The sequence below is a fragment of the Xylocopa sonorina genome, chromosome 10 (genome assembly GCF_050948175.1).
Source record: "Xylocopa sonorina isolate GNS202 chromosome 10, iyXylSono1_principal, whole genome shotgun sequence".
NCBI lineage: Eukaryota > Metazoa > Arthropoda > Insecta > Hymenoptera > Apidae > Xylocopa > Xylocopa sonorina.
The window spans coordinates 7,379,002-7,406,590 of NC_135202.1; the positions used below are offsets into that span (position 1 = coordinate 7,379,002).

A 27,589-nucleotide genomic window follows, 5' to 3' on the forward strand; every position below is an offset into this window, starting at 1 on the left:
AACGCGTGTAGATATTTTTAGTGTCAACTTTGCGAGATGAAACCATAAGAATAGTCGAAACGGGGTGCAAAAGGGGATGATCCAACCACAAGTGATATGATTCCTCGTACGAGCATAAATCGAAAATGTACGAGACCATGTCGAGAATTCGTAAATTTATGGAATGTGTATCTGTCATTTAAAATGTTTACATATTGCAATTTTAGTTGGAAAGCTTATTAATCAACTTCTGTGGCAGGCAAGAGCGTGGAAAGTGAAGTAGAAGCCGTACGAGCGTCTCCTGGTACTTGCTTTGAAACTGTTTACATGTAAATTGAACTCCGCTTCTTTGCACGGCCATAATAAACGTGGCTGTGCAATAATAATCAACGTCGCAGTCTCTTTTGTCCTGTCCCGGTAACTCATTTACAGACGCGGGCGAAATTTTAATTAAACGAAATGTGACTCTCTATTTTCTGACGCGTGAAAAGATTCATCCGCGCGGCCGCGGTGTGTGTGTGTGTGTACGCGATTTGACTTTCAAATTCTTATTAAGGGATGGTTTATGCATTCAAAGCCGAGGTGAATGTATGCCGTGAAATTCCCTAAATTCTGAAGGTCCAGATAATATATACCACCGGTTTCGTATGCGTCGTTTATCACGCAACAGCGCGCATTCTACGCCCGCGAAATGATACCTTCGTTCAGGGCACAGTCTCATAATTACGTTGGAGGATCGACGAGATAACAGTGAATTCTGTAAAAATGCTGGTAATCAGTGAAAGTGCATGCATTAGAAAGAGCAGAGTACGAATAGAATCGTGTGATCCCTTCACGAATCTGTAAAATGATATAAATAATTATACTTTATACGTTTAATAAGCTCATAAACTTCGACGCGCCTTCTTTTTTAATTTTCTGAAACAATCTTCCCCACTTTGAGAGTATTAAATGATAACTAGATGGAAATATAAAAATAGCTCGAAGCGTCTACCTATGTACAGAGACGTAGAGGAGTCCATTTTGAATATTAAATTGCAAATATCGCTACGAAATTTATTATTTATACAGTTGGTCTAAAAGAGAACATTCTTCGTTCATGATTAAAAAATTATAATTTTTATGACCGTATCGTTCATTTATATTGAAGGAGCTAATCGATGTCTCAGTGGTGGCTGGATATTATGCTAACGGGGGTGTGTAAGCATGGATCGAGGGCTCTTGTAAAAGAACAGCCTCAGGCTTCTGGATAAACACATAGACAGCGATAACAACGTATCCTCTGTTATTTAACAGGACGAGGGATGGAAACTGGACCGTACAAATTACTACCAGGAAGGATGGTTGGCTACTGGAAACGCCCGTGGCCTGGTGGGGGTGACTTTTACCACGTCCCATTGCAGAACGAGAGCCACGGAATTTCCGCTAAGGGCAAATTATAACCTTCGAGGGCATCGTAGCGAGGTAAAGTTTTACTTCCCCTCGTCCCTATGTACGTTCTCTACGTACGCACGCACATACATTTCACTTTCCCTTCTCCCTGTTCCTTTTGCGATCGTGGCGAACGCAGCATGGCGCGCGTCAGAGTATCATTTCGTTCGCTTCTTTTTCTCTCCTCGAGCCACTCTGCCAGCTGGCATCGTGCAGTTTCTCTTTTAATTTCCCCGACGTTCCTACGATTTCTCTGGAAATGTTGATTTAAAAACTCTCTGAGTCAAGGTCGCCAGCTTCGCGGCCCATGGCATTGGCAATTAGCAGTGGATAGTAATTACTTGTTAGCGACGCGTTGATGCGTATTCGATAATGTCAAGAGAAACTTACTTTCCTACGTAGAATCGAATCGGAAACGACGACTAGAATTTTTCGTTGCAGACAGCGTATCCGAAGAAAATCAAATGAAAAAATTTGCTCCATTTTATTTGATTGACTTACGCTCGACCGAGCACGTTCAGCGGAGACGTCGACGATTTTATTCGCTACTTTCAGTTTGTTCTTGCATGTAGAATAACTTCCTGACCGTTTACATATCCGTACCTGTTCCCTCGAGCGCTAGTTAGCCAATTAAATCGAAAAGGAATATATTTTCAATAATTCGATTCTCTGAAATATTTGATATTCGAGTAAAAAAAAATCCTCACAGACAGTCACCTCCTCGACATAGTCGTGCTAACAGCCGTTCTGTATGAAAATAAATAGACAACAGCTCGTGTATAGGGTTCGAGCGCCCACTATTTTCAGTTGAGCCTGAAAATTGCACGCTCGCATTGCGCGGGGCAACAAAACCGAAATAGTCGGAGAATTCCTGACCGTAGGTCCGGGAGAATAACGAAAGCGGAATAATCTTCGAACAATGTTGAAACCGAGCATGAATGAGAGAGCTACCGACGGAATCTCCCATTATTCTGACCGCTGCGACTGTGTTCGCTCTTAATCGTGCTGTACACCTCGCTGATCCTCCAAGAAAGGACCGACGTACGTGTGCGCATTTACACACGTACACACGCGCGTGTCCAAGTATTCAGACGCGAGTGTGCGCGACCGCAGTGAATTAAACTGCGACTTAATATGCCTCCCCTGAAGCATTCCGATTATTTCGCGCGCACAAAGCCGGACGAAACGAAACACAAAATGGACAGAGAACGCGGGATACGTTCGTTCGCGCGTCCCAGTTCCTCATTGTTCCAAGGTTTTATTAACTGTTACCAGGATCGTTCACTTGAGACGCTTTTGTCCCGGTGTTCAAGTTAATTACGACTCTATTCGCGACGTTGCGCCTGTGCGTTGTTTATTTAAACCTGCGCTACTGTCGAAGCGAATAATGCAAGATGGTGCCGCGCGATGAAAGAGTTCGCAAACGGCGGCAGGACGAGCTGTGTCTCGCGAACCTCTCTCCCTCTTGTTTTTCATCCCTCGCGGAACTCGAGTCGACCAAGTCGAAGCTGCGCAGATGGAAATCACGAAAATAAAGAGGAACGCTTCCTCGCGGATGAGAGACAGCCATCGCGATAGCGTATCGGTGTTTCTCAGAGCGGAATGGAGGCGTTCACGGTTCACCCGTCCGTCTATCGATACTAAGTAATCGGTGAGACACGTTGACAGGTGCGGTCGCGATACGAGTGGCTGGTGATTTTCAATCGACGACCCATTTCGCGGCAGCGTTGCAACGAAACCCTGCGACCATCCCTGAGTCCATCAAGCACGTCCGCAGGACATCGCGTTGGCGTGTACGCGGTTCTATCTGGCAGGAGGCAGCCCGTGGCAGCCCATTACACGACGCGAGCGCGTTAAATCGAGAAAGAAATTGGATGAATGCGAGCCGACGATAAAAACTCGGGGGTTGGCGGATATTTTCGACGCGGCTGGGAAATTTTTGGCCCCGTGTCAATAAATCTGGGGGACTAGCGTGGCTCGCGCGACTCGTTTCCAGGGTGTTCCAGCCCATGAGGCACGCTGGGGTACATCCGAGAGCGTGCATCGTTGCCTGCGAGGAATTATCACGTGGAAAATTCGGTTCTTTAGTCGAGTTATAGCTTGGCAGAGTTTATTTAAACACTGGTCAAACACGCGTGTTTCATTTAAATGGAACGTACGATGTGTAAGTAATGATGGTGGATTATTTAGTCAGATATTGTCGATTAAGAGAGTAATGTTTATACTACGCGATTACTTACTAGTACTGATCGATAATATCCTTTGTTTCTTGCTTAGTGCAACATTACTATTTTTACTTCTGACCTATAAAAGCGAAGGATACCGAATACAAACGGAGTATATGTATCTGCAAGGTTGAACTGAAACATCCGAGGATTTACTGAACGAAGTAAAGAGGCTTCGATGAAATACGCGTATAAGTCTCTTTTTTTCGTTTTTATTGCTGGTATCTCGCGATATTCATTTTTATACAATTTTTTGAACTCCGATATCAACAGAAATGATCTTCAATGCGCGTGAATGCGATTTAACAATAATCCTGCGCCTTTAGTCCTTCACTGTCGACTGGCCACGATGGATAGCATTGATCAACGAAATTGGAAATTGTATTATCAATCCACTTCAATACTTGAACCTCAATCCCTCGATACTGGTTGGCCACGATCGATAGCATCGATCAATCCGCTTCGATACTACAACCCCAATCTCTCAGTATCGATCGAACGCTGCCAGTGATACCGTCGATGCCAAATATTTGCGATATTATTGATCGCGTGGCAGTCGCTTCGCAGACTTGGTTAAAATAAATAGATCAACGAAGGCAACAGAGTTACGCATAGATCAAAGCGCCACGGCGAATAGAGCACCGAAATGGAGGCTACGCGACAAATTTCCATTTTAAAGCGGTAATGTCCCTCTGATCGATCCTGTTTTACAAAGCCATTAAAAAGATTTGTCCAGCTTAATCGAGTTATTTCAGCAGACGTAATTCGAATCGATTTTATAACTGCGAATCCCCTGAAGTTTTCAAGTCAAGTCGAACGTGGACTTCAAAGAAGTTGATGCAAGCACGAGAAAATTAGCCAAAGTCTAACACAAGTATTTATTACTATAAATCAACTTACTTAAGTTCAAGTCGAGCGACTTGACTCGTTTAAACGCACGTTCGACGCAAAGTTATCTAAATCGAAGTCGATTCATCGATGCATTTCGTTTGGAGTTTCAAAGTGAAACAAACATTCCAAGTGGTACGAAAAAGGTCACGGAATGCAAATAAGCAATTTCAGAGTTCAGTAGGGAGACACAGTTGGCAGTCTGCGAGCGTGACACGATCCCCAGCAAGCCATGGACCAGAATCGTTTCAAACACTTTCTATCTAACTTTTAATCGAGGATAAACCGGTCATAAACAGCGTCGAATCCTTTGTCGAGGGTTTAAATCAATATCAAGCTCCGGGCCGTTTTAACGAACCGCAACTGTTCCGGCTCGACGTCGTGTGAATATGTGAGATATGTCGCGTAAGATTCATGGCACGACCGCGCGCGAACATCCACATGCAAACATTCCATCAGCCAGTTCTCGCAATATTAATATCGCCGACATCAAATCCGTCGGATATCCTTTCCACGTGTCTACTCCCACTCTGTCGCCCTTCCGTACATTATTACTTCATATTTCCGTATCCACCCCATTCAGCCACCTCCCCCAAGGGACGAGCCATCTTCATCGATCGTCCATATCTCCAAAGATTTTCCAGGTGCAAATATTCCACTGAATTGGTAAAAGAAAATCGATCAGATCTTTGGAACGTGCATTGATATGTACATTTTCAAGCTTGATGTACGATTACAGAGGAAGATTGTATATCGAGTCGATGGGGATGGACGAAAGAACAACCCCTGCGACGTTCCAATGATTTTCATGGAAGATATTATCCGTCTGAGCTTTGTACCCTTCTATTATTGACGTCAATCCATAACCTGTGCCATCTCGAACGTATCTATCGATCTGACAGCATTTACATAATTGTTGGCTTCAGCCTAGTACGTGTGTGCACTGGCAGAAAGTGGTTGAGACTAGAAAGGGATGTATGAAGAAAGAGGCATTGTAAAATAAATTGTTTCTATGTAATAGAAAGAAGAGGATCGCGAGGAATAATTGAGTGATTAACGTTGAAACGAATTCTTGTTGACTCGTTGATGAGCACGGTGTTGGAAAATTCTGGGAAATCTTCTCGTCGAACAATTATTTTCGCGTGTGGTACGAGAACGTCGACACGGTTCTCTCGTTTGGAACTTCGACACTCTGTTTTACTGATTTGGAGAAAAAGAACGGTGGTCGCCTGGCAGATTTACTCCACGGAGGGTAGACAATCGGAGCTTTCGGTCTGGCGACGTTTCCGGTTACTGAACACCGCGCTGCTAACGCGACGAAATGTTTCATGGCTCTTTAAAGTGAATCGTTCACAGTTATTAAGTTATTCGCGACTATTTAGGAAAGGAAGCTTTCAAATCTTCGTTCTTAACGTTCCTCCGTTAATTTTAAATGTCTCGCGTTTCGTGATTCGATCATTCCTTTTTGTTGATTTAAATTAAAATTTAAGAACTGTGCGATTTAAAATGTTCCTCGTTGTAGATGTTCGTAATTATTTGTTCGTACGTATCTTGTAGATCGTTGTAGGGTAGAAACAATGTCTGTCGATGTCCATTTTCAATCGAGGCGAGTTGATAGACTCGATATAAGTACTGATTGCGCCACGCTTCCGGAATATTTAAGCGAGCTTCTGCACGATTGCCTATTCTTCCACGAAACAATATCGATCAGAACGTATATTCAGAATCCATTAAAACTTTTCCGCTCGCCTAATATTTGCACACGCACGCAACACTATATCGGCGACCAGATGGATCAATAATAAAACTGGAAAACCTTTACACCGAGTAAATATTTCAAATTGAGTGGAAGATATAATTGGAGAATAACCGTGTGCGTTCAAGTGTTTGATCGAACGGAAAGCAAATAGAAAAATAATGGAAAATAAGTTAAATGTTTAATTCCGTGAATTTACAACCCATTTCCTCCATCGATTTCATAGCTGCCTTTAATTTTAACGTGTAACTAAATGTTCAGTCCTTAAATAAATATTTCTTACCTTTTTGCGGATCCAATGTTACTTTGTAACGCTTTACATCTCGAAGTTCCCTGAAGCAATTACGACTTGCAGTTTAAGACTCGTTTTATCGTTAATTAAATCGAGATCCAGCTGAGGAGTAACCTGTACACAGTATCGAAATGTGTTCGCGCGTGCACGCGAGTTGCGTGTCGACGTTGCATTCGCTCGTTAACTTCCGGGGTACCCGTAATCGTCCGCCATCATTGAATATCGTTGTTCGATCAGCGAAAGTAGGAAACGACGATTAAATAGTAATTAATATAAATCGCTAAATAATAGAATTTATGCGTGCACTCTAGTCGACAATAAGCCACCGAACTTCGCTTATTATACTTGATAATTTCACGAACAATCGTTAAAATGGCCGTCTAAAAAGATGGCATTGTAATTTAACTTTCTTCGTAATGTAACGTATCGTGAAATGTTGAAAAGGGTTGATTAGAAAGGGGGGTAGCTGTTCGAAGTGCTAATGACGTTGTCTCTTAGCAATTCGATTATTTCTTGAACAAGTCGAAGACGGGGGTGAGAAACATTCATCGCGAGTGAAACGGCGGCAGGGGCTCAGAAATATTTGCTTCGTACAATGTGTTACCTTCGTGGAAGTAATTTTAGGAATTTGTTGGCATAACTTCGTCTGCATTAGGGAGGGAAAAACGCGTCAATTAGGGGGCTGACACTATATTAAGTGTCGGGTGGCTCGCGAACGGGTGTGGAACCGTCAGGGAGTAGGAACCGACTTATTAAAATTACTATGCACGATGGTATACATTAAAGTGCTATTCCAATACTCAAACACATAAAAATATTTAAGAAATATACGTTTCAATAGACGAATGAGTAATAGTATATTACAATATAATTTCTATGCTAAAAGATGAGCCTTGGAACGCTCTTTAAAATGCCATTGGAATTTTTGATCTAGCTGCACGGGAAGGTACTTTTTTATTAGGTTTTATTTTGTAACGACGCTACATTCACATATCTCGGGCAAATATACATAACATTCGTTTATGGACAGCGGAAAATCCACATTGGCTGCGACAGGTTGTAGGTGAAATAAATTTTGGAAGACGCTATTTAGGAATGTCGTATATGCAGATGGAAATGTATGGGTTCTATATATGAGAAGGATATATCGGTTAACGAAATATTGGAAAAATATTCTTGCTCCAGTTCCCTCGCAAAACGATATGGAATTTTCATATTGTACATTTTTTCACACCTACGCCAGCGAAGGGGATAATTATGCGGATGTTCTGTTTCCGGTGAACTACCGCGGAGGGTTCATTAGAAGAAATTCTGTATTCGTAAATTTATTTTTCAAATTCAGGAGCAGAGTCCACGAACGAAATCACTTAATATTATTTTTATACAAGGCGCCCTAGCATCGAAATTAAGAACTCTCTCAAACATTCTTAACGAAATTTGCTTGGATACACTTGAAACGAAATATAGTCGCTTTCTTCTCCCGTGTTGAATTTAAATTGAAACTTTAATGATGCGATCTCATGATTAAATCGTTCTAGCATTTCCAATCATAACTGTTTCGTTTTTTATACATTACAATTAATAATAATTACATGTAACATTGGCGAAGGGGTAACTGGATATTCGAAACATCAAAGATTTATTACCACGTATGATCAGTTTGTGCCATTTTCCATCGACAAATTAAATGAATTAATATTATTACTATTAATTGTTAGCAGTAAAATCAAATCGTACAGAAAATTATACATGCGATCTTTACCTTCGTTAGAATATTTTAAGGGTGGTTCAATCGATGATTGAGGGCGTCGGAACTCGCGCAAACTGGGTGCACGGGTCGTTTACGTGCGGGTAAACTTGGGAATCCTTAGAAATTGTAGACTGCGACACATGGAGGACTTCCGGTTCTGCGTTCCTTTTTTCTCTCTTTCCCTCTAGACTGCAGTGAAGGACTAGAACGTGTCTTTTGCGTTCACTTCGGACCACATTTCAGAGTTTAAGGGTAGCCGACGTGGTATCGATCTGGCACGCAGTGCTGTTTTAAGACAGTGGCTCTCAACTCGATCTTCAAAGATAGTCCGATTTCAAGCGCTTTCGATTCGAGTGGCTTCTTTCATTGTCCCTGTGCACGTTGGGGTGACTTCGCCTGTATCATTTAGCATTATTTCCCCTTTCGCTGCGGGTGATTGATTCGATAATCGTACATTAGGCTTGTCAACGTGCAAGTCTAATTTCTACGCCTCGTCTCGGTTTACTCGTAATTATGTTCGAGTATTTTTAGAGATACCAAGTTATTCCGGTTTTTCACGTTCGCAAATTATTGCAAGAGCTTTAAAATAACATGCATCCGACTACTTAAATACGAACCACTTAACATTAACCTACTGAAAAGGATCAAAAGCCCTTCGAGAGCAGACTGATAAACCTAATCACACAAAACCCATTCCCATATTCAGATTAAGCTACAACCAACCCCTCAATGTACACGCGAACCGACGTCTTCCTCTCATCTACGACTGAATGGAAATTCCAGTTTAATTTCCGTGCAGGTGCAAATTCATCCGCTCCGCAGCTTTTATTATCGATATACAATATACGTCAACTGTGTGCACGCGGGAATTGAAAAGTGAATTTCAACGCGTATCGTGCCTCTCTGCTGTCAAGTAATCGAACGAAGAAACAGCACACGTATCCCAACGACGAGGTTAACACGGAATCGCTTCATCCTGCGTCTCTCGTCAATGCAATCGAATCGTAGATGTCGACTATGCAGCCGATACCTTTGAGCTGTTGATGGGTCACACGTTACCAAAGACGTTTCACCTTCCACGGAAGTATCCGTAGCATAGATAGCCGGTTCCATTAAGGTGTCGCTCATTAGGACCTAACTCTGTAACCTGTCGATAGAGAAACACAAAGCCAATTCTGGGCCGCGTAAGCATTCTCATAAATTCCTAAGGGCTGGGCGTGGTTAGGGTAATGTACTGTACCCCGAGGCGTGCGAGGGTAGATAACGTTCTTGAACACTTTTGTGTCGTAGATAATTAACGTATGAAAAGTGTGGACGTTTTTTTTTTTTGAGACGATACGAGTATCAGGTTTAGTTGCATTTATTGAAAATTATTTTATTGTACGAGTATGGAATGCGAAATTGGATCAGTGATTCCAGGTATTCCATAACGTCAGAAGAGGGAACATAGTTTCCAGAGAAAGGCAAGGAAAATATCAAAGCGTTAAAATTAAACATTGAGATATTAAGAAACGTTGAAGTTCTCAGTGATTTCTCTTGGAGCGAATTTATTGCGAATTTATATTATATCTCTTGTTTCTCGAGTGAAATATCATTTATCTGCTTTTGAGTACGATCTTCGTTCTTATTCATCGCTGTAACTTTCCTGCGTGCCTCAGTTTTAGAGAGAATAATTCAAGAATAATACATTTTTGACGTAACGCCAGCACCTGGACAAACCAACGTAGCCCAAGCGTGACGATCGATCGGGGAGAAGTCAAAATTTTATCTAATCGGACCGTGGAAAGCAATCGCGGAACGGAATTATGTTATATCACGAGTAATTTCACGTGCATGCGGACGACCGCGGGTATAAGCTCACATTTTCAGTTATTTCTGTTCTAGGCAGTACCAACTACTGGTTCGAACCTTTGCGAATCAATACCGTGATTACACCTGCTAGTTTTGCGGTGGCTCATTAACCGGTGCAATTTTTGCGTTCTCCAGCTGTTAATTCCGTGGTATCGTCGGATCATTAAACTGTTACCGTTCTGCACTTTTTTCTTTTAGACTTTCCTGTATTTTTTTATTTTTCTCTTTCACTACTCTCCACGTGTACATTTTTTCAGCTAGAAAGTAACGTTTGAACATTTAACAACGTCGAATTATTCTTATTCAAATGTCAAAATCAATCGTTCGTTCCGAAAATCGAGATTAAAAATTTGAAAGGTACATGTTAGCTTCAACTTTTAACTGAATTTAGTTTTAGTATATATAAAGTATATATAAAGTCGATTTATCGTGTCAATAGGATTAACTTTCAAAATCTGTCGATACAGTATCGATTTCCTCCTACAAGCAGAATCTGTCGCAGGGAAATTTAAATTATAAAACGTCATCGTTCTACAATCTAAAATCTGCTAGAAAATTAATTTAACGTCCGATTCGACGCTCGCTGAAAAAAAATCTCGTGCAAGCAGCGTGAAACAATTTTATTTCTCGACGATTTCTTGTCGTTAAAATCTCGTTGAGCGCGGAAAAGTTTCCACGGGAGTCTGAAACGAACCCCCGTAATTTCTCGCAGCCGTACAACTTCTCTGGACCGATTAAAGAAGCGAATTAATTTTCTACCCTTCTGGATGCATCACTAGTTTTTCCTGCTTAGTCGTAGCAATAATAAACGATCCTCCCTGATGGCTTGGACTTGTCGACGCGCTGGTTCTTTAACTTTTTCTAATTAGATTCCGCCACGGAATCCTCCTCGCGCCACGTCGTTTCGACTAACGGGGGCCGGAAACTACCCCCGTGGACGCGGACTCGCACGTAAGACGAATCGATATTCCCTTCGAAGGTCGCGAGGCTGAGAAATTTTGGTATTATCCGTTCCACGGTTTACGCTAGAATGCCAAGAGTTTGGCCCAGTTTATTGTCACGGGAAATTGTTGGTCCCGGGAGGAAAACAGCTCGAGGCGGCTTCCGCGTGTCTTCTCCACTTTATCGAACAATTATTGTATATTTAAGTCGCTGTTATTCGCCAGCGTCGCGTGGATTTTTGCAATACTTAACCCCTTGAACTCGTCGACCTCTCGTTGTAAAAATGAGGCAAGAAATCGCATCCAGAGCTTAGTTTTCGGTGGAAACGAGTTTGAAGATTAATGGAGCAAGCGTGCATTAGGGGTAGAAGCTTATTTGCTGGTACAAAGAACGTGGCCACGTGCAGCCATATAGGATTTCGTCAGTCATTGCGCTCTAATGTACTTAAACCTTTTATCGTGGTTTTGTAAGAGGAAGATAGAAAAATTCCTCGAACGCAATTTTATTGTTGTTGATATTTTCATCTTATTTTCGTACGTATATAAGCTTTTAGCGAGGTTTGTCGTAATATTGGCAAAATATAAGAAATGTGTGTTACCCTTGAATATTTTTATTACATTACGGGCATAGAGAAAGGAAAACATGGCCAGTCTTTATAAAATACCTTGTCAAGTGCTTTTAAAATAGATACTTTGATCCTTTCTTGTATCCATTTTACTGAAATTCTATTTTTTATCGTGCAATGTAAACGCTACGTACTACTAAACCCAACAAGTGCATCACTCTGACGAGCTAACAAACGAAAGCCGTGATACTATTGTATATACCCCTGAATTCCATAAATCACTCGGTTTTGTCGAATCATAAGTCACGAAGCGAACGTTTTCACGTTTATTAAGAAGCATAAGTCTAATATCCTCGTATTACCCTTTCAACAACTCGCGCGCGCCATTATTACGCAAATAAATAAAAATGTGCACATACAGAATTTTATTAAAATTACAAAGGAAAATACCAATTTGTGCGGAGAACGAGACTCAGGCTGAATAATGCAAGCATACATAAATATATGAATGGTAATAGGAATAAAAGGAGAGAAAAAAGAGCACACTTGACACATATTTCAATAAGGAACCGTGATTGTTATTTAATTTTTAATCCACGAAAGAACACCATTACTGACTGAACACGATTAGCTACTCTACATTCCTTTTGAATCGAAGGCGCGTGGGACGAGAAATGCTAGCAAAATTCCTCAAGAACGAAAATGGTAACGCGGATGTTTCTACTGCGTACATTTTAAACACCATGTTTCGAACGAAGGGACATTTAGACGGAATGTTAAATGCACATCGAAGGGCTCCAGAAGCGAGTAACTGGTTGACGAATTCAATCAGAAGTACATCGTTCTGGAGTAATTGGTTGCGAGGGGTGTCGTCCAAACATGGGTGAATAATTGCCTATGGATTATGAATTTATTTTGCTCCAGAGTTATCAGACTTCAATCAAAATCGCATACTTAGATGAAATAAATTACTACCATCTTCTTTTGGATTCTCGAATATTTATAAAATATTCTTTTCTCTTTTATACATCTATTGCAAACACGACTCGATAATAATCGGTTTAATGTTTCTCTCGTACAATGCGTACACCTCATTCCGATGTGTAACACCACTGAATTATCGAATGGCGCGAATTAATTACGGCACGCTATTATTGCGTCAAATTGTCACACAGTATTAACCACATCGTTATTAGAGACTTTATGAATGCCATTACGACTTATAATTTTACACCAATATTATCAGAGACTTCTGTTCGTCAAGTTCAAACATTTTACCGAGGCAATATCAAAATCTTAATTCAGGACGGAAAAGCAACTAATTAATCAAATATCCCTAAACCATGAACTCTATCTCAGATAACAAGACGCAATATAACCAGCTTAGGATCAACTACCTGCTCCCGGCTAAAAATGTACCATAACTCTCGACGCTGAAGCTCGCAAACTCTGTTGCACTTATCAGTAACGAGATTCCACGTTATTGGATAGTTAGCTGGCGGATCATCTCGAGCTGTCGAAACGTTTGAACGTAAACTCTTGGCTACGATTTCATCAGTGCAATCAGGGGTTAAAATGGGCGCGCGATCGCGGGGGGCGTTGGCACGCGCGGACGTCGAATCCCAGGCGAGCGGAACTTGACCTGGCGCAATGTCGTATCTGGACCAGCGGAGACGCAAATGCCGGGGCGGGATGTTGTATCACGCAACGTGGAGATCGAGCCAAAAAGGGTAGAGCGATCCCTTCCTTCGGATACATGGCGCATACGTTCACCTTGACACTGAAAAAGTCCGGCCGTGTGGAAAGGGACATCATTGATTCAACGAAACGAGTTCACTGAGAAACATTACGCCACTTGCCGCAGCTTTTACTGCAATGCATTAGTCGCGCGGTGTGTTACGTGACGAACACTTTCTGCTTCGCGTAGGAAAATGAAAACAGGAAGAGAGGGAACGGGGGGAATGGTACTTTGTCGTCTGACACGTGATGCAAACGGTGCGCCCTCGATGGCTGAGGTTTGTCGGATTATTTCAACGTGTCTGCGTGGAAACGAAGGTGGGATCTTGCGTTGAGAAAATCTTGAAAATAAATAGCGAGAGATCTATCGATTCGAGAGGGCCTTCGACTGTATATACGTGAAGGCCTGAAAGACAAATACCAGCAGACTTTGCTTGGTCGTTTTCTTTATCCGTGAGGATTCCAGATTTTCTGTCGAGCGTCCTCACTTTTCGAATTGTCATCGTAGAGTATAGACGTACCAAGAATAACGACTTTTGTTTCGAAAGAATACTATCGAGGTTTGAATCTTCAAACCCTTTTCGAACTATGTTCATCAGCGACTCGGACTGATCTTTGAATTTAAACAATTCAATGAAAATTGCTGAATTATTTATCGAGTATTGGTGCACACTTCCGAGTTAACCCTCGTTCAGATTAGCCAAGCCACTCGAGCTGAAGTCGCTCGAATCGAAGTACAGTAAATCCTGGTTTACCGTTCACCATTTCGAATTCTTATGCGGTACTGAATCACGATTCGAGACACGTTTGTCTTGTCTGTCGACAGCGATGGTCGCGGTAAAGAATAGCGATTGAAAAGGACTTGATAGTACACCATAAGCCGAGGCAATCGCGTTCGAATAACAATTGCGTTCATAAAGCGTGAATAAAAATTGATATCGTCCGCTCAAAGTGAAATTAATCGAAGCCAAGTCACTCGATCAATAGCCACTAAATTTACCATAGTTTCTAAACCACTTTTACATCTCACCGCGCTACTCTCAGCTTCATAATAATCTGCCAGGGAACACCACTGAAAAATGGCGTCAATTTGATGCTCCGTTTAACGCAAGTATGAATGGTTCCTAAACGAAAGCCAATCAAAGGTCGCTACCACTTTTATTCGAAGAGCATTTGCACGTGAACAGCGGTAGGGATTCGCGTTTTCCCGTTCCACGAACGATAAGACGCCTTGGCTGTTAATTGCCGATAGGGCAGCCGTCTAGTTAACTAATTACCGAGGAAAAACGTGGAGTAGTGGCGGTAATTACACGGGCGGGAGGATGCGAGATAGCCAGGGGAAAAGGTTCGCGGGAAAAGAAACGCGATGCTGGGCAGATAGCCACTCCAGAAGCGTGCTCAAAGGATTATGCGACACGGAATACAGGGTGTTCGTGCGGCGAGGGCGGATGGCGACAAGTGAACGGGGGTTGGGACGCGAAAATTAAGCCGGAGATATTTACATCGCGCGAATGTTACGCGAAATGTATTAGTGTAGCGAGATCCCCGGGTGTACCCGCAGTTATGAACGGTGTAACGTTGCATCACGCTGTAATTCCGGGCTAAATGGTGGGCTGGAAAATTTCGCTGTTGCACGCGTACACGGACGACGACGCGATTTGAAACGGAATGGTGACTCTTGTTTGGACTATGTCGAGACATTTCGATCATTCGTTTGTAATACAGGAATTGTTAGAAAAATTAAATTCGCTATGGTGCAATGTTTATTTTAAAATTCATCGCGTAATATAGTTTAATTATTAAATGGAAAGATAGAACGTATAATAATGCAAAAAATTCAATCTCTTCTTTCTCTGAACTCTCCACCCACAGTTGCTACCTACGCGAATAATATTTGGAAAATATCTGCTACCACCTACTACGATTCATTAAAAAGCGTATCATTCCACGTTATCCGGTAGTTGCATCTTCTAGGAAAGAATCCCATTCGCATCTCTCGCTGCGAGGGCACCCTTCGTTAGAAACGTTTCACCCCAGTCTGGGTGCGATGGCTCCAACGAGTGCAGCTGAAAATACAAGTATACGTCGTATAACCTGCGCGACATTATATTCTCGTTGCACTGCACGTGTGTATACGTACTGTACACATATAATATATATATATATAGGTATCTGAGAAGAAGAGAATGGGAAGAGACACAGGAAAAAAGAGGGTGGCAGGGCGATTGGGTGAGGCACACGAACAAAGGGTACGCGAAACTTTTGCTCCCAGTATTTTTCACACAACACACGTCCAGCTGTTCAATAAGAAAATATATATACATCGTTGGGGGTGGAAAGAAAAAAAACTGGCGATGTTTGAGCACAATGCTGAGCAAGCGGAGTGCACGGCGAGACGCAGCAGCCGAAAATGAAAGCCGATAATTGTGGCTGCGCCCTGAATCGGGGGATGCGATGGGAAGCGAATAATGATCACGATCCCGGTCGTCGTCCATCGACCAACTGCGAATCTTCTCGCCACAGTTCAGTCGAGCCATTAACTTCTTCCTTAGTTACGTTCAACCAACTTTTATCATTTCTCTCTCTCTCTCTCTCTCTCTCTCTCTCTATTTTTTCTGTAACTTCTGCGAAGCTGCAGTTCCAGTTTGTTAACGCGCAACGTTACTTCGTTGAGATATCGTTTCGAAATAAAGTTTTGATAAGTTTTGTGCAGCTTGCAGGGATAAAGCTTGCAGAGATTAGGCAGAATTAAAAAGAAAATAATTCCTCTGCGAAGTACGTTGACACGGTTTTTTGGGAACAACGCCGCAAGGATTTTGGACGCGGCTCTGTACGAAACTCCCAACCGGAAGCCCGTCAGATTGCTCGTCTGAACGTGATGTCGGCTTTCAAGCACCAAATACGTTACTGATCCATTTGCTGAATGGCAACTTCGCGACGTCCATTAAAGAAAGTGTACTTACCGCGTTCACCGTTGCCGTTATTACTTCACTGGTTTATAGGGACACGAGTAATTAAACGACCACAGACACAAACTTGCGACGCGGCAGCGGAGGTGATTTCTAAATGAAATTTTACGTATTGAACTTCTATACACATGGAAACGACTTAATAAAATAAATTCATTTTACTTTGCAAATTAAAAAATTGAGATAAAAGTGATATTAAAATTTCGACGTGGGAAATTTGGAATTAATGGGAGCAGAAAGTTCAGTCCATTTTTCGCGATCTGTTAGAGATAAAAAATGTTAATAAAATCCCGTAACGAAAATTAATCATCCCATAATGGTAATCGAATTGTTTAATCGTACATTTGTCACAAGTTGCAATTGAAATTTTGATTACGCAACAGCGAGAGATTTATAAATCTGTTGTTCCCGTTTGAACTTCGGATGAAATAGTACCGGCGGTACTTACATGACTCATAATCGTATTTCATAGGAATCGAAACGGTTTATCAAACTCAGAAGTTCGAGTAGCTATCTGATCGCATAAAGTACGTCCGAAATCGAGGTTTGAAAGTCCAGCAAAATCTTGCGCGATAAAAAACTTTTCGAGACCCGACAAACTCGGCTCTGAAGAAGATACGCGAACCTTTTAATCCTGGATATTCATCTGTCAAATATATTTACGAATACTATCAACCGTAAACATGCAAATTACATAAAGATGTGAACATGAAAATTCTGTTAAATAACTATTAAAAAATCGGAATCGCACGATTCCAGTGCCACACAAAACGAATGCAAAAGTACTCGGTACTCTGGATAAGCTATTTATATCAAATATGTTTACGAATACTGTCAATCGTAAAAATACAAATTACATAAAGATGTGAACCTGAAAATTCTGTTAAATCGCAGTTAGAAAATCGCAATCGCACGATTTTAGTTCCACTCGAAACGAATGCAAAAGTTATCGATACTCTAGATAAGCTATTTATATCAAATATGCGTACGGATACTGTTAACCGTAAAAATATAAATTACATAAAGATATGAACCTGAAAATTCTGCTAAATCGCAGTTAGAAAATCGCAATCGCACGATTCCAGTGCCACACGGAACGAATGCAAAAGTACTTGGTACTCCAGATAAGCTATTTAATTTTCCAGCGCATCTACGAGGAATTCCTGGATAATATAATATAATAGCTCGCGTCGAGAGAAGATATTCGTATAAATCTTGCTCGAAGGCGGGCCGATGTTTCCCTCGAAGAAGGTATTCGCGACGTCTTCGGATATATCGGTTGCTCCGGACGTTTCCCACAATCTCGCATTCTGCGCGGTTTTCGATGCCACGGGAGAATTCGAGGCAACCGTAGATTCTTATCGATCACCGGTTTCACTCTATCCACGGCGTTCCACGACTTTCTCGGCCAGTCATGCCCCGACAATTTATAACATACATATCTCACGTACGCGATCGTCCATCAGATTTTATTATCCCGACGATTATTGCGACAGCTGATCACTTTTCCGGATTTTCCGCTCGCAAATAACTGATTCGCGCCAGTTGATGCTCGACGATCGCGACGATGAATCGGTAGAATTACCATTCGCCAGTGGACGTTTCCATGCGGAACATTCTGTCTTCTGTTAGATAAATAAGAAAATAAATGATATGTAGAATCGTTGTCAGAAATGTTGAAAAATGATCACTTTTGAGCTGACGAAGTAAAAAGTTGATGGAGGTACTTCCATTTGACCCTTTATCCTTTAGCATAGAATAAAATGGAAATAGGTATGTAGATTTTAATGTTATATTAATGAAGTGATATTCTATCATGAAAGATTTCTTTTATCGTATTTATTTTATTTTTATTTTAGTGGTATAGAAGCCACAGACTTGGTTGGAGGGTTAACAGGGCTATGAGCGTTTCCACTTATGAGCTGTGATGTCAATAGTCTCAGATATATGTGTAGAAATCCACTTATTGGAATAAAATTGTGCTGATCGTTTGGTTGACTGAAGTTTAGCCGGATTCGAGCTTATCTATTCTACTGTGAATCGTTGATTGAACAAGAAAAGCGACGGACAGTACAAAGAATTAAATTAGTTCTTCTTATAACACGTGTCGTACGTGACACAAATCATTATTGATAAAGTAAGCCAAGGGCAATTGCATGCACACGTTAGGGGAAACGACTTCCATCTGATACCGCTTGATGACGATAGTGATCTATATTTCACGATGCAGGTCAATGGCATAATGTCACAGACAATAAGTGACGAAAATTGTACAACTATTTGTTTTACGTTGCACAAATTTCGTGTCGCGAAAAACATAACGAGATGCAAAAAGTTAGAAGAAAACAAGGAAATGTATTCAACATACTGTACGCTGAAATAATCGATATCCAGGTTGAACGCGACTCTTTAATTTAATACGAACGATGCACGTTTATTATTATACCAGCCATTATTTTTATATCATTCCAGTTTTAATAATTCAAATGCATGCTCCTAGCGCATCTATAATTGATGGCGAAGATTTTTACCCTCGTTTATCTTGTACATAATAATTTTCAATTTATGACGTATCATTTCATCTGTTTATTGCATACATTATCTATGACAAAGGATGCAAAGGATGTTTCATTTTAATATCCTCAGGCGAGCAGAAAAATGTTTCACATAAAATTTGAACAACTCGAAAGGAAGCACAACTTCGTTCGAACAAGTTCTCTGCGACATAAAACCACACATTTACATATGTAACATATTTCTATACATATTAACAAATATTATTAACATTTCTTCTCGCAATACCCAATCGATCGCAATCATAAACTATTATAATCTCGACTGGAAAGTCAGAGCAACGAGGAGCCACGCTGACGACGAGCATACTAAAACGTGGCCGATGGAAAATTTCTGTACGGTGAAAAGCATTCCGCGAAGTCATCAATAACTTCCCCCCCAGCGTTCCTACTCTTCCACGTTAACGTATGGAATTATGTACGTCCTCTATTCCCTGGGGATCGTCATGGTGTACACAGCGGCGCTGGAAATATCTTCCGGACACACGTGTCGCACGTGAGATCCGTTTTTTATCGAAACTCGAGCTTAGACGCGTATCTCACCCCGCTCGCCTCTTCCGGTCTGTAGCGGAAGCGCGAGACGAATTGATTAAATACGAGGGTGGATTTTACTTAGTAGGTCTAGAGTCCGATAGAGTAGGTGCTCGTGTTTGAGACGAGTCAGCGGATCATCGAAAAATTGTTACAACCTCTTTACGATCGATCAGCTGCTCGCGAACATTTTCAAACACCGCAGAGACGTTTCGTTGCACCTTCCGTATTATTGATCTGCATTACGCGGGTCAGGCCAGGCTAGGTTTATTGACGATCCCACCGTCGCGTTCGCAGTTGTACGATTGATATCGTATCGATTTTCTGAACGAAGTCCCAACAGATTTTAGTTAAACGTTTGTAGTTAAAATTACCGTCCCCGTTAAATTTCGCGAACGACTTCGTCTCTGTGAAGTTCCACCGAGATCGCAATTTTCGACTTTCAGTCGACGCGTATAGACCAGCATTGCTAACCAGAAACCAGATCAAAGCGAACTACCGTTGAACACGTATAACGTGTTTAATGATTATCTCTGTCTGTTCTAAAATAAACACCAGAGTTCTGCTCTAGCTTCGTCTAACAAATTAGCTCGGTTTGCAGAGTTTCTACATCTGCAGGCAACAAATTAAGCGTTTAATAAATCGTTTGTCGTACGCAAACGTCAAAAATTCACTTGCTTCTTCTGCGTTCTGTATTAAGCAGCAACGTGTGACACTGAATCAGCTGAAGATATATATTATTGCAATCTACGAACAAAAATTGATTACCAGGAATTAATAGAAGTTTATGATGGCTTTCTTAATAGGGGAATGAAAATTTTCCAGGAAAAAATAGCTTATAAATTATTAATTTTGATCGCGGATGTATTGAGGCTTCAATTAAGCACGTAAATCCAATTACAATGTCGCTGTCGATAGCTGGGTGTTGTCCCGCGATCACGATGATAATATTACAGCGAGAGTAAATAATCTATGATTAAATTCAGCTATTTTTATACGCCAAAAGGCAAACAATCTCTTCTGTGCCATTTATATCAACAACAATACGCTTCTGAAGTAAAATAATTGTAAACATTTATTATCCGTTTCAAAATCAATCCCTACGCGTGTCACAAAGTTTCGTCTGTTTAAACGTAGACTGATACACGACAAAATAGTACACGATCATGCTAGTTGACTCACGGATGGCTCTAGACGATCGATTGACGAGCTGTACCTACGCTTTCTCGACGGAGCAACGACACACCGCTAAATATAGTTAAAGAGAGTACACGCTTGTATTTATTGTTTATGGAAAATATTTGGGTCGCGTTCTCTTTGATAAATTATGGCGGACTGTGATTTCAAAAGGTACCGTGCACGCGTGCCATTAGATCACGCGAACATGGCGTTGCTTAAGTTTAACGTAATCTCTGCTTAAGGTCTATAGAAGATCTATAATCTACCCCATTTTTACATCTACGATTTCACGTCCCCCTTTTACGGTCCCTACGCACGAGAATCGCGCCACTGCGCGGCGATATACTTGCGTCACCCTTTTATAGACGTTTCAAATATTTATTAGACCTCTAGCGAGGTCCTTTAAACTGAATTCGTTCCACTTAACCAGTCAGACTGACATTTTCGAACTGTACACTTTGCTTGTGCTCTGACCTTTGCTCGGGTGCGTTTTAGCTCACTTTTTACTGCAGTCAGTCGCGTGTAGTAAAGAAGAGGGTTGGAATAACGCGGGCAGATATATCTGCCCGTAAATTTGTAAAAAACTGTAAAATTCATTTCAGGATATGTCAGACTGTAAGTCGAAAGTGTATACGATTAATTGGGTTAACTATTGCGATTAACTTCTTCATTCATTGCCTTATTTGATCAAGAGGCGAAATAGTACGAACGAAACGGGTAAAAATGCAGCCGTATTAGCGTTAATTAAAATCAACTACCCCTTTTACACAGTACGCGGTGTTTTGTCTTGAAAAAAAAAAACGTTAATTAAGAAAAACGTCCTACTATTTTTTCATTTATGAGAAGCATAAAATGCACACACCGTAACGCACATAATATATTGGACGGAGAAGAGATAAAGAGGTTGGCAAAAGGGTTGCTAGGGGTGGCTGGAGGAAAGGAGACAAAAAGGCACGGCAAAAGGGAAGGTAAAAGAAAAGTAGCCAAGATGAAAGAGAAACGCGCATCATGAGAGGCGAAATGTGATTAACTAGACCGTGTACAGATGAAAATAATGATAAAAATAAAAATTGTAAACTTGCAATCACTTTTAAACGAACAGAAGTACATAATGGTATCCACAAGTTTTCTATCAAGTTTCGACTCAAGTTATTTGATATGTGATCAAGTACAACATCATTCAGCTGTATTAAAAAAAAATTATTAATGCCATAATTACTGACATTTAATTTTTCAATGTAGACGTTTTGGAAATTCTTTTTCTCCCTTCTTTGTGTTCCTATTCGATTTTATTACATCGTGAAGAACTCACGTCCATACGTTAGAGAAAGGATAAGGGACAGTAAAGGATTAAATGGGCGGGTTTCAATTTTTCTTACTGAAGTCTGTGAATCGAGGTACGCGAGGCGACTATGGGTTCAATTCTTTTAGCGGGACGCTACGACTCGAGCCCTTCTTTGATCTTACGAGTGTAATACGCTTCCTTAATAAAAAATGAACAGACGAGCGAATAAATGTAACAAAGGCTGTATCTGCTCGTGGAAATCCTACAAGATCAAACAGATGTTTCACTGGCTGCTTTCGAGATGATCAGAGAGAAACTGCCAGTAACATTACCAATATCAACCCTTTACGTCCCTCAGATAGAAACGATCGTGTAAGCAAAATTGCAACAAAAAGAAACAGATATAATAAAAATTGTATTGCACATGCGACTAGTTTTTATGAGTAAAAACCAAAACTGAATGCAATGTTTTTAATCGAAAACCACGAACAGAAGTGCCTTCATATCTTGGACAGTGTATAATTGAAATGAAACGGTAATTATCTTAACCCACTTTGTGAATCTCGCTAGGGCGACGAATTGGAAAACACTGAGGGTATTGTGAGGAACAGAGACGTTTATCAGAAGCATTTTACTAATTGATTAACGAACAGAGTTGATGGCAAACATCTCGTGACAGAGCGGAGTTTACGATCGGGAATTAAACGTAGCATTGCAAGTATGCGGCTCATCGCTATTCAGATATTACCTTGTTATAGTTGGAACAGAAGAGATTGGATCCGCTTTGCATTCCACGGGTCAGCCCGTTACCATAATAAACGATATTTAATCAAAGAAAGTTGCGTTTACCCTTGTATCAGTGAACTTTGTTTCCAGGGGTTGGAAAACGGTTCAGCGTCTTCCTTCAGCCTCCCCCTTGCATATTTCATTGGAGGAATTTAAAAACGTGTGTCGCGTGATTTTCTTTGAAAAATCGAACTGTACCTCTCGAAGATCACAAACCATTTTTATATTAAAAACTCTGTTCATAGTTATTTGTAAAATTTGATTCATTTCAGTTTTTGTTACTTATTTTCAATTTTTATCATTTGAGTGATGTTACAAAGGGAGTCTCTATTTTGAAGATACATTTTATTAATCACCCGCTGATAGGTCTCGCCTATTAACAGACTAATACCCCTTTACACTCATCGCGGATAGTGCCGCGTAAACAGTGTCTGAAGCTGGTTGCTTAAGGCAAATTACACTATGAATAATGTACCATGCTGACCGAGACCTTGGCGCTTTCACGTTGGATATAGCGGACTGACCCGGATCTTCATTAGGGTTAAAGGTTTTTGGTCCTAGAAATAGATTTAGAACATTGACTAGCCGAGAGTAAAGCCTCTAACCTTGCTCTAACTCGACAGTAAAGGGAAGAAACGAAGGACCTTCGTAGTCTTTTTCGAGAACGTACTTATAAGACAAATGCCTCTTTCTGCTATCACCTTATGATATAATCAATATACAATTCTTGTTTTTATATAACTATATTAATAGTTACGTACATAATTGTCTTGTTTCAGGTGATACTAGTGAAGTGGAACGAGCCTTATCAGAAGCTAGCCTCCTGCGACAGTTCTGGCGTGATCTTCGTCTGGATCAAGTACGAGGGTAGATGGAGCATAGAGCTGATCAACGACAGGAGCACCCCAGTCACACATTTCTCATGGTCCCACGACGGTCGAATGGCTCTCATATGCTACAGGGTAAATCGATTTATCGTACCTTAACCGCTTCTAGATACTTGTCTGTGCTTCTGTTGAATTGAATACAAATATTTCTATCTATACTAGAATTGTTTAAAATAATTAAATTCCCTATCATAGACGGATAAATCAATGCTTTCTCAGATTCTTCTTGCATAAATTAAAAAAACAGCGTAGTGAACGATGTTTACAAATGTTTCTAGATTTATTCATAGAACTTCCAATTAAATCGTGGATATTTCCTCGCGACGCTGGCCCCGAGGCCCTCCTCGCATCCGACAGCGCCCCATTCGCGCGAGCGAACGGCAACCACCCTTTGAAAACGAGGCAAAATGGATTTAAATTGAAGCGACAGTTGAAACTCGTCCAATTCGGCGCTTCCACTTATATAAGTTCTGGTGCGACCGACGGTTATTATATTCGGTGCACTTGAATCGACGATTGAAAATCTGACGGTTCTGTGACTTTATGATCCGCGCGATTCAACGGGTCGCGCGAATCGATGATAATAGATAGCGCTGGGGAGGTAGGGGCGGGATTTTTGTTAGAAGCACGACGATACGTACAAATTTGTATCAAGGAGCTCTGCGAACGTAAAATTGAATCGACGTAGTGGCTTTAGAAACGTCCTGAGCTAAGTACCCATTGAATCTCCAAGCTGAGATGGTCGGATGAAAATATATCATTGCACCCGTTGTACATAGAGTGGAACGATTATTCGTGCTGTGAAATGTTTGTGCACGCGAGGATACAATGTAAAAGTTGATTAAACCGCGAAGTTCCTATACAGTTTATAAATCTTCTCTTTATATTTCTAATTGGCAATTTTTGTGTGTAACTAACTGCTTTCTCTTCACCAGTTCCATGTGTTATACAAAATAATGGCAGTGAGTGCGAATACTTTTGTAATGTATGTATAACGTGTAATGTATCTGTTTCCATAGGACGGTTTTGTGCTAGTTGGCAGCGTTGCTGGCCAAAGGTATTGGTCGTCGATGTTGAATGACAAAGCTACGATTACTTGTGGCATCTGGACACCTGACGACCAACAGGTATGTGAAACATAATTTCTTTATTAGCTTGAAAACAATTATAAAGACTATTGAAAGGTGATAGTACCTTTCTCTTTAATAATGAAGTACTGCGTTCTGTATTACATAGCGTGACAACTATCTTCGAGATAAAATCTAAAGCACAAAGTTATTCCAAAGCACGAACGCTATAATAATCTTGCAAGAACATCTTGTACATTTATTATGACAAACGATTGCTCAATTTTCTTTGCTGTAATCTACATATAATAATAGAAATAACAGTGTGTAAATGCCAACATTAATAACTTAAAAACACCTCCCTTTCTCTTTCTCTTCTTCTATTAGAAAGTAATGAAGTTTAATTTCTTAAATCCACTCTTGAAAAATATCCGAGTTTCGATACTTTCACGTAAGAACGGCTGCTTCCTTGCGAAATAAAAATAATGACACGGTATTTGAGAGAGTAAGGTCGACTTATATTTAAATGCTCTTATTATAACGTTCACTATACCCGAGCACTTTCTTTCGCATGGAAAATACTTTTCCACGTTTTACTCGATACATTACGAACAGTTCGAGAACTCGATAAATTCGAAACCTTCACTTTCAATGGAAATTCACGAGCAATTGCTCCGAGTTAATAACTACAAATTAATACAGTCAACAACGGAACACACCCTCGTTACGGGGGCGCGTACATCATCCCGCGTAACCCTCATTTAATGCCACGACCTTAAATACATCGTGCATCGTAATGTGAAACGAGATAGGCCGCTGTCTGTTTGGAATTTCGAAGGATTCGTGTAATTATGGAGTGCTGCTACACTTCGTCACGGTTAGAAGAGAGATTCATTACGAGGCGAATACTTCCTTGACGCGGTCCACGAAACATCACGCGCACCAATTAACTGGAAAAATTGTCATTGTCGAACGAGCGAGCTTACTTTCATTTCACGATAATTAACGAACGTCCAAGTTCGTTTCAACGAATGACTCTTTTGGGAATATTGGCATTACTTTTTCTTGACGCACGCACACACATGTATAATATTGACGTTGACAGGTATATTTTGGGACGACGGCTGGTCAATTAATAGTAATGGACGTACATGGGGCGATGGTATCCGAAGTACAACTGGCAGCTGGTGTCACCTCGATGGCTTGGAGTGCCGAGAAGTTCACGATGGAAGAAGGAGACGACGATTTATCGAACGACAGATCTCATAGAGGTATGACGGTGTGTACAGAATACACGTATAGCCTCTTGTCTAAAGGTACTGGAACACTTTCAGTAATTGCGAGCAAAAGCTTCTGATATGAAAGCTTGATTTAAAAAATTAGAACATTTTGAGTTTTTCGTTTGAAATCCATGAATTAGTAGTCTACAATTACTCATTTTCCATCAAGGAAGCAAGCAAGTGGAGACTTTGAGTTACAACTAAAATAGATAATTTATTTATAACGTACTTCATAAAATAGCAGGACGTTGTACTGAACAGAATTCCAAGAATCGCAAGAATATAAGAAATACGGTGTTTCAGCATGAAATACCTGAGCCTGATAACACTTGACCCATTAAAACGCCACGTAGTTCCCAAATCACCCTAACAATCTCTGCTGTGCCACACACGAAACATTATCCAGCACAAACTATCTCCACAAACAATATGCGTGGGTCATAAATATTCAGATATGTAAATCTGTCTATTTTTTATTCGCCACTCCGACAGTCTTTCCTTTTGAAACGGAAACTCGCGATAGTAGTTCCAGTGGCATCGAGGATGAGGCACGGTCGACATACGTAACCTTTTGTTGCCCAAAAATGGGGTGATCGCGGATTCGAGGAAACCAGAATTACGTGTTTTCCAGACGATCGGAACTACGTGCTGGCAGTTTGCCTGGCCGATGGGAACATAGTCATGCTGCGTTCGTTCGACGACGTTTCGCCTGTCACGATACGTACAAACCTGAAGGCGCCGTTGCACGCGGAATGGAGCAATTCTAGGAAGCTGCTCGCGATCGCTGGTACGAAGGACTCTGACAACGGTCAGGGCAGCCCACACGAGTACACGAACCTCTTGAAGTTTTACTCGGTCACTGGCACCCTTGTCTACACAGCCGCGATACCGTACACGCAAGTACGTATCTCTTCAGAGGGGAAATCGGTTATCTGAATAGTCGAGATGTTCAGGCTTGTAATACACGCTATATATGTTAACTTCACCCTTCTGTTATCGATATTAGTGTCCAGTATCGGCGTTGACCTGGGGCCACAACGACAGACGGCTCTTCGTGGCGACTGGGGCGCGCGTCCACGCAGCATGGGTGTCAAGGTAACGTCCACGGCCAGCCCTTATCTTACACTTTCTTTTTACCACCGTTCAACTGTGTTCCATACTAAAGTGTTTGATGCACGATGCAAACGTTCTACAGACGAGTAGGATCGCTGCAATTGTTATCTCGTTTAGCTGTGAGGGCGGCGCTGACGAGGGAGTCGAGCGTGCAGCAACTTCCGTTGCCGCCAAGATTGAGGGCGTCTGTGGCTGCCTTGTTCGCTAGTACAATAAGGTACGTAACACCAATTCGATCGTCGTGGTATTAAATAAAATGTGCGAGAGGGTAATTCATGGAAAGAATTATTAGTACTCTGTAGTAGGACTCTGCGAAGGATTAAATAGTCCTTGGTCCTTACCATTGTATCTCTCTCTATAATTGCAAGAGAATTTATATTAAACTAAAAATTAATGAAAAATACTACCTTCCATTTATAATAGTCTTCCAAAAGAAAAAGAAAATTGAATAAAACTGGAATGAAGATGATAAAATGATAGTAGAATTTTGAAAAAAGATAAAT

The 27,589-nt window shown here is 41.0% G+C and overlaps 1 protein-coding gene across 1 annotated transcript in view; it reads left to right on the top strand.

Moving 5' to 3' along the window:
• Tusp (WD40 superfamily protein Tusp) overlaps positions 1–27,589 on the top strand; it is a 47,201-nt gene that overhangs the window by 14,929 nt on the left and 4,683 nt on the right. Inside the window, exons 2-8 of the mRNA XM_076903124.1 lie at positions 1,276–1,443; positions 23,519–23,701; positions 24,646–24,753; positions 25,799–25,964; positions 26,605–26,873; positions 26,980–27,068; positions 27,169–27,303. Of these exons, the coding sequence (XP_076759239.1) occupies positions 1,276–1,443; positions 23,519–23,701; positions 24,646–24,753; positions 25,799–25,964; positions 26,605–26,873; positions 26,980–27,068; positions 27,169–27,303 (1,118 nt within the window). The remainder of the gene's footprint in view (positions 1–1,275; positions 1,444–23,518; positions 23,702–24,645; positions 24,754–25,798; positions 25,965–26,604; positions 26,874–26,979; positions 27,069–27,168; positions 27,304–27,589) is intronic.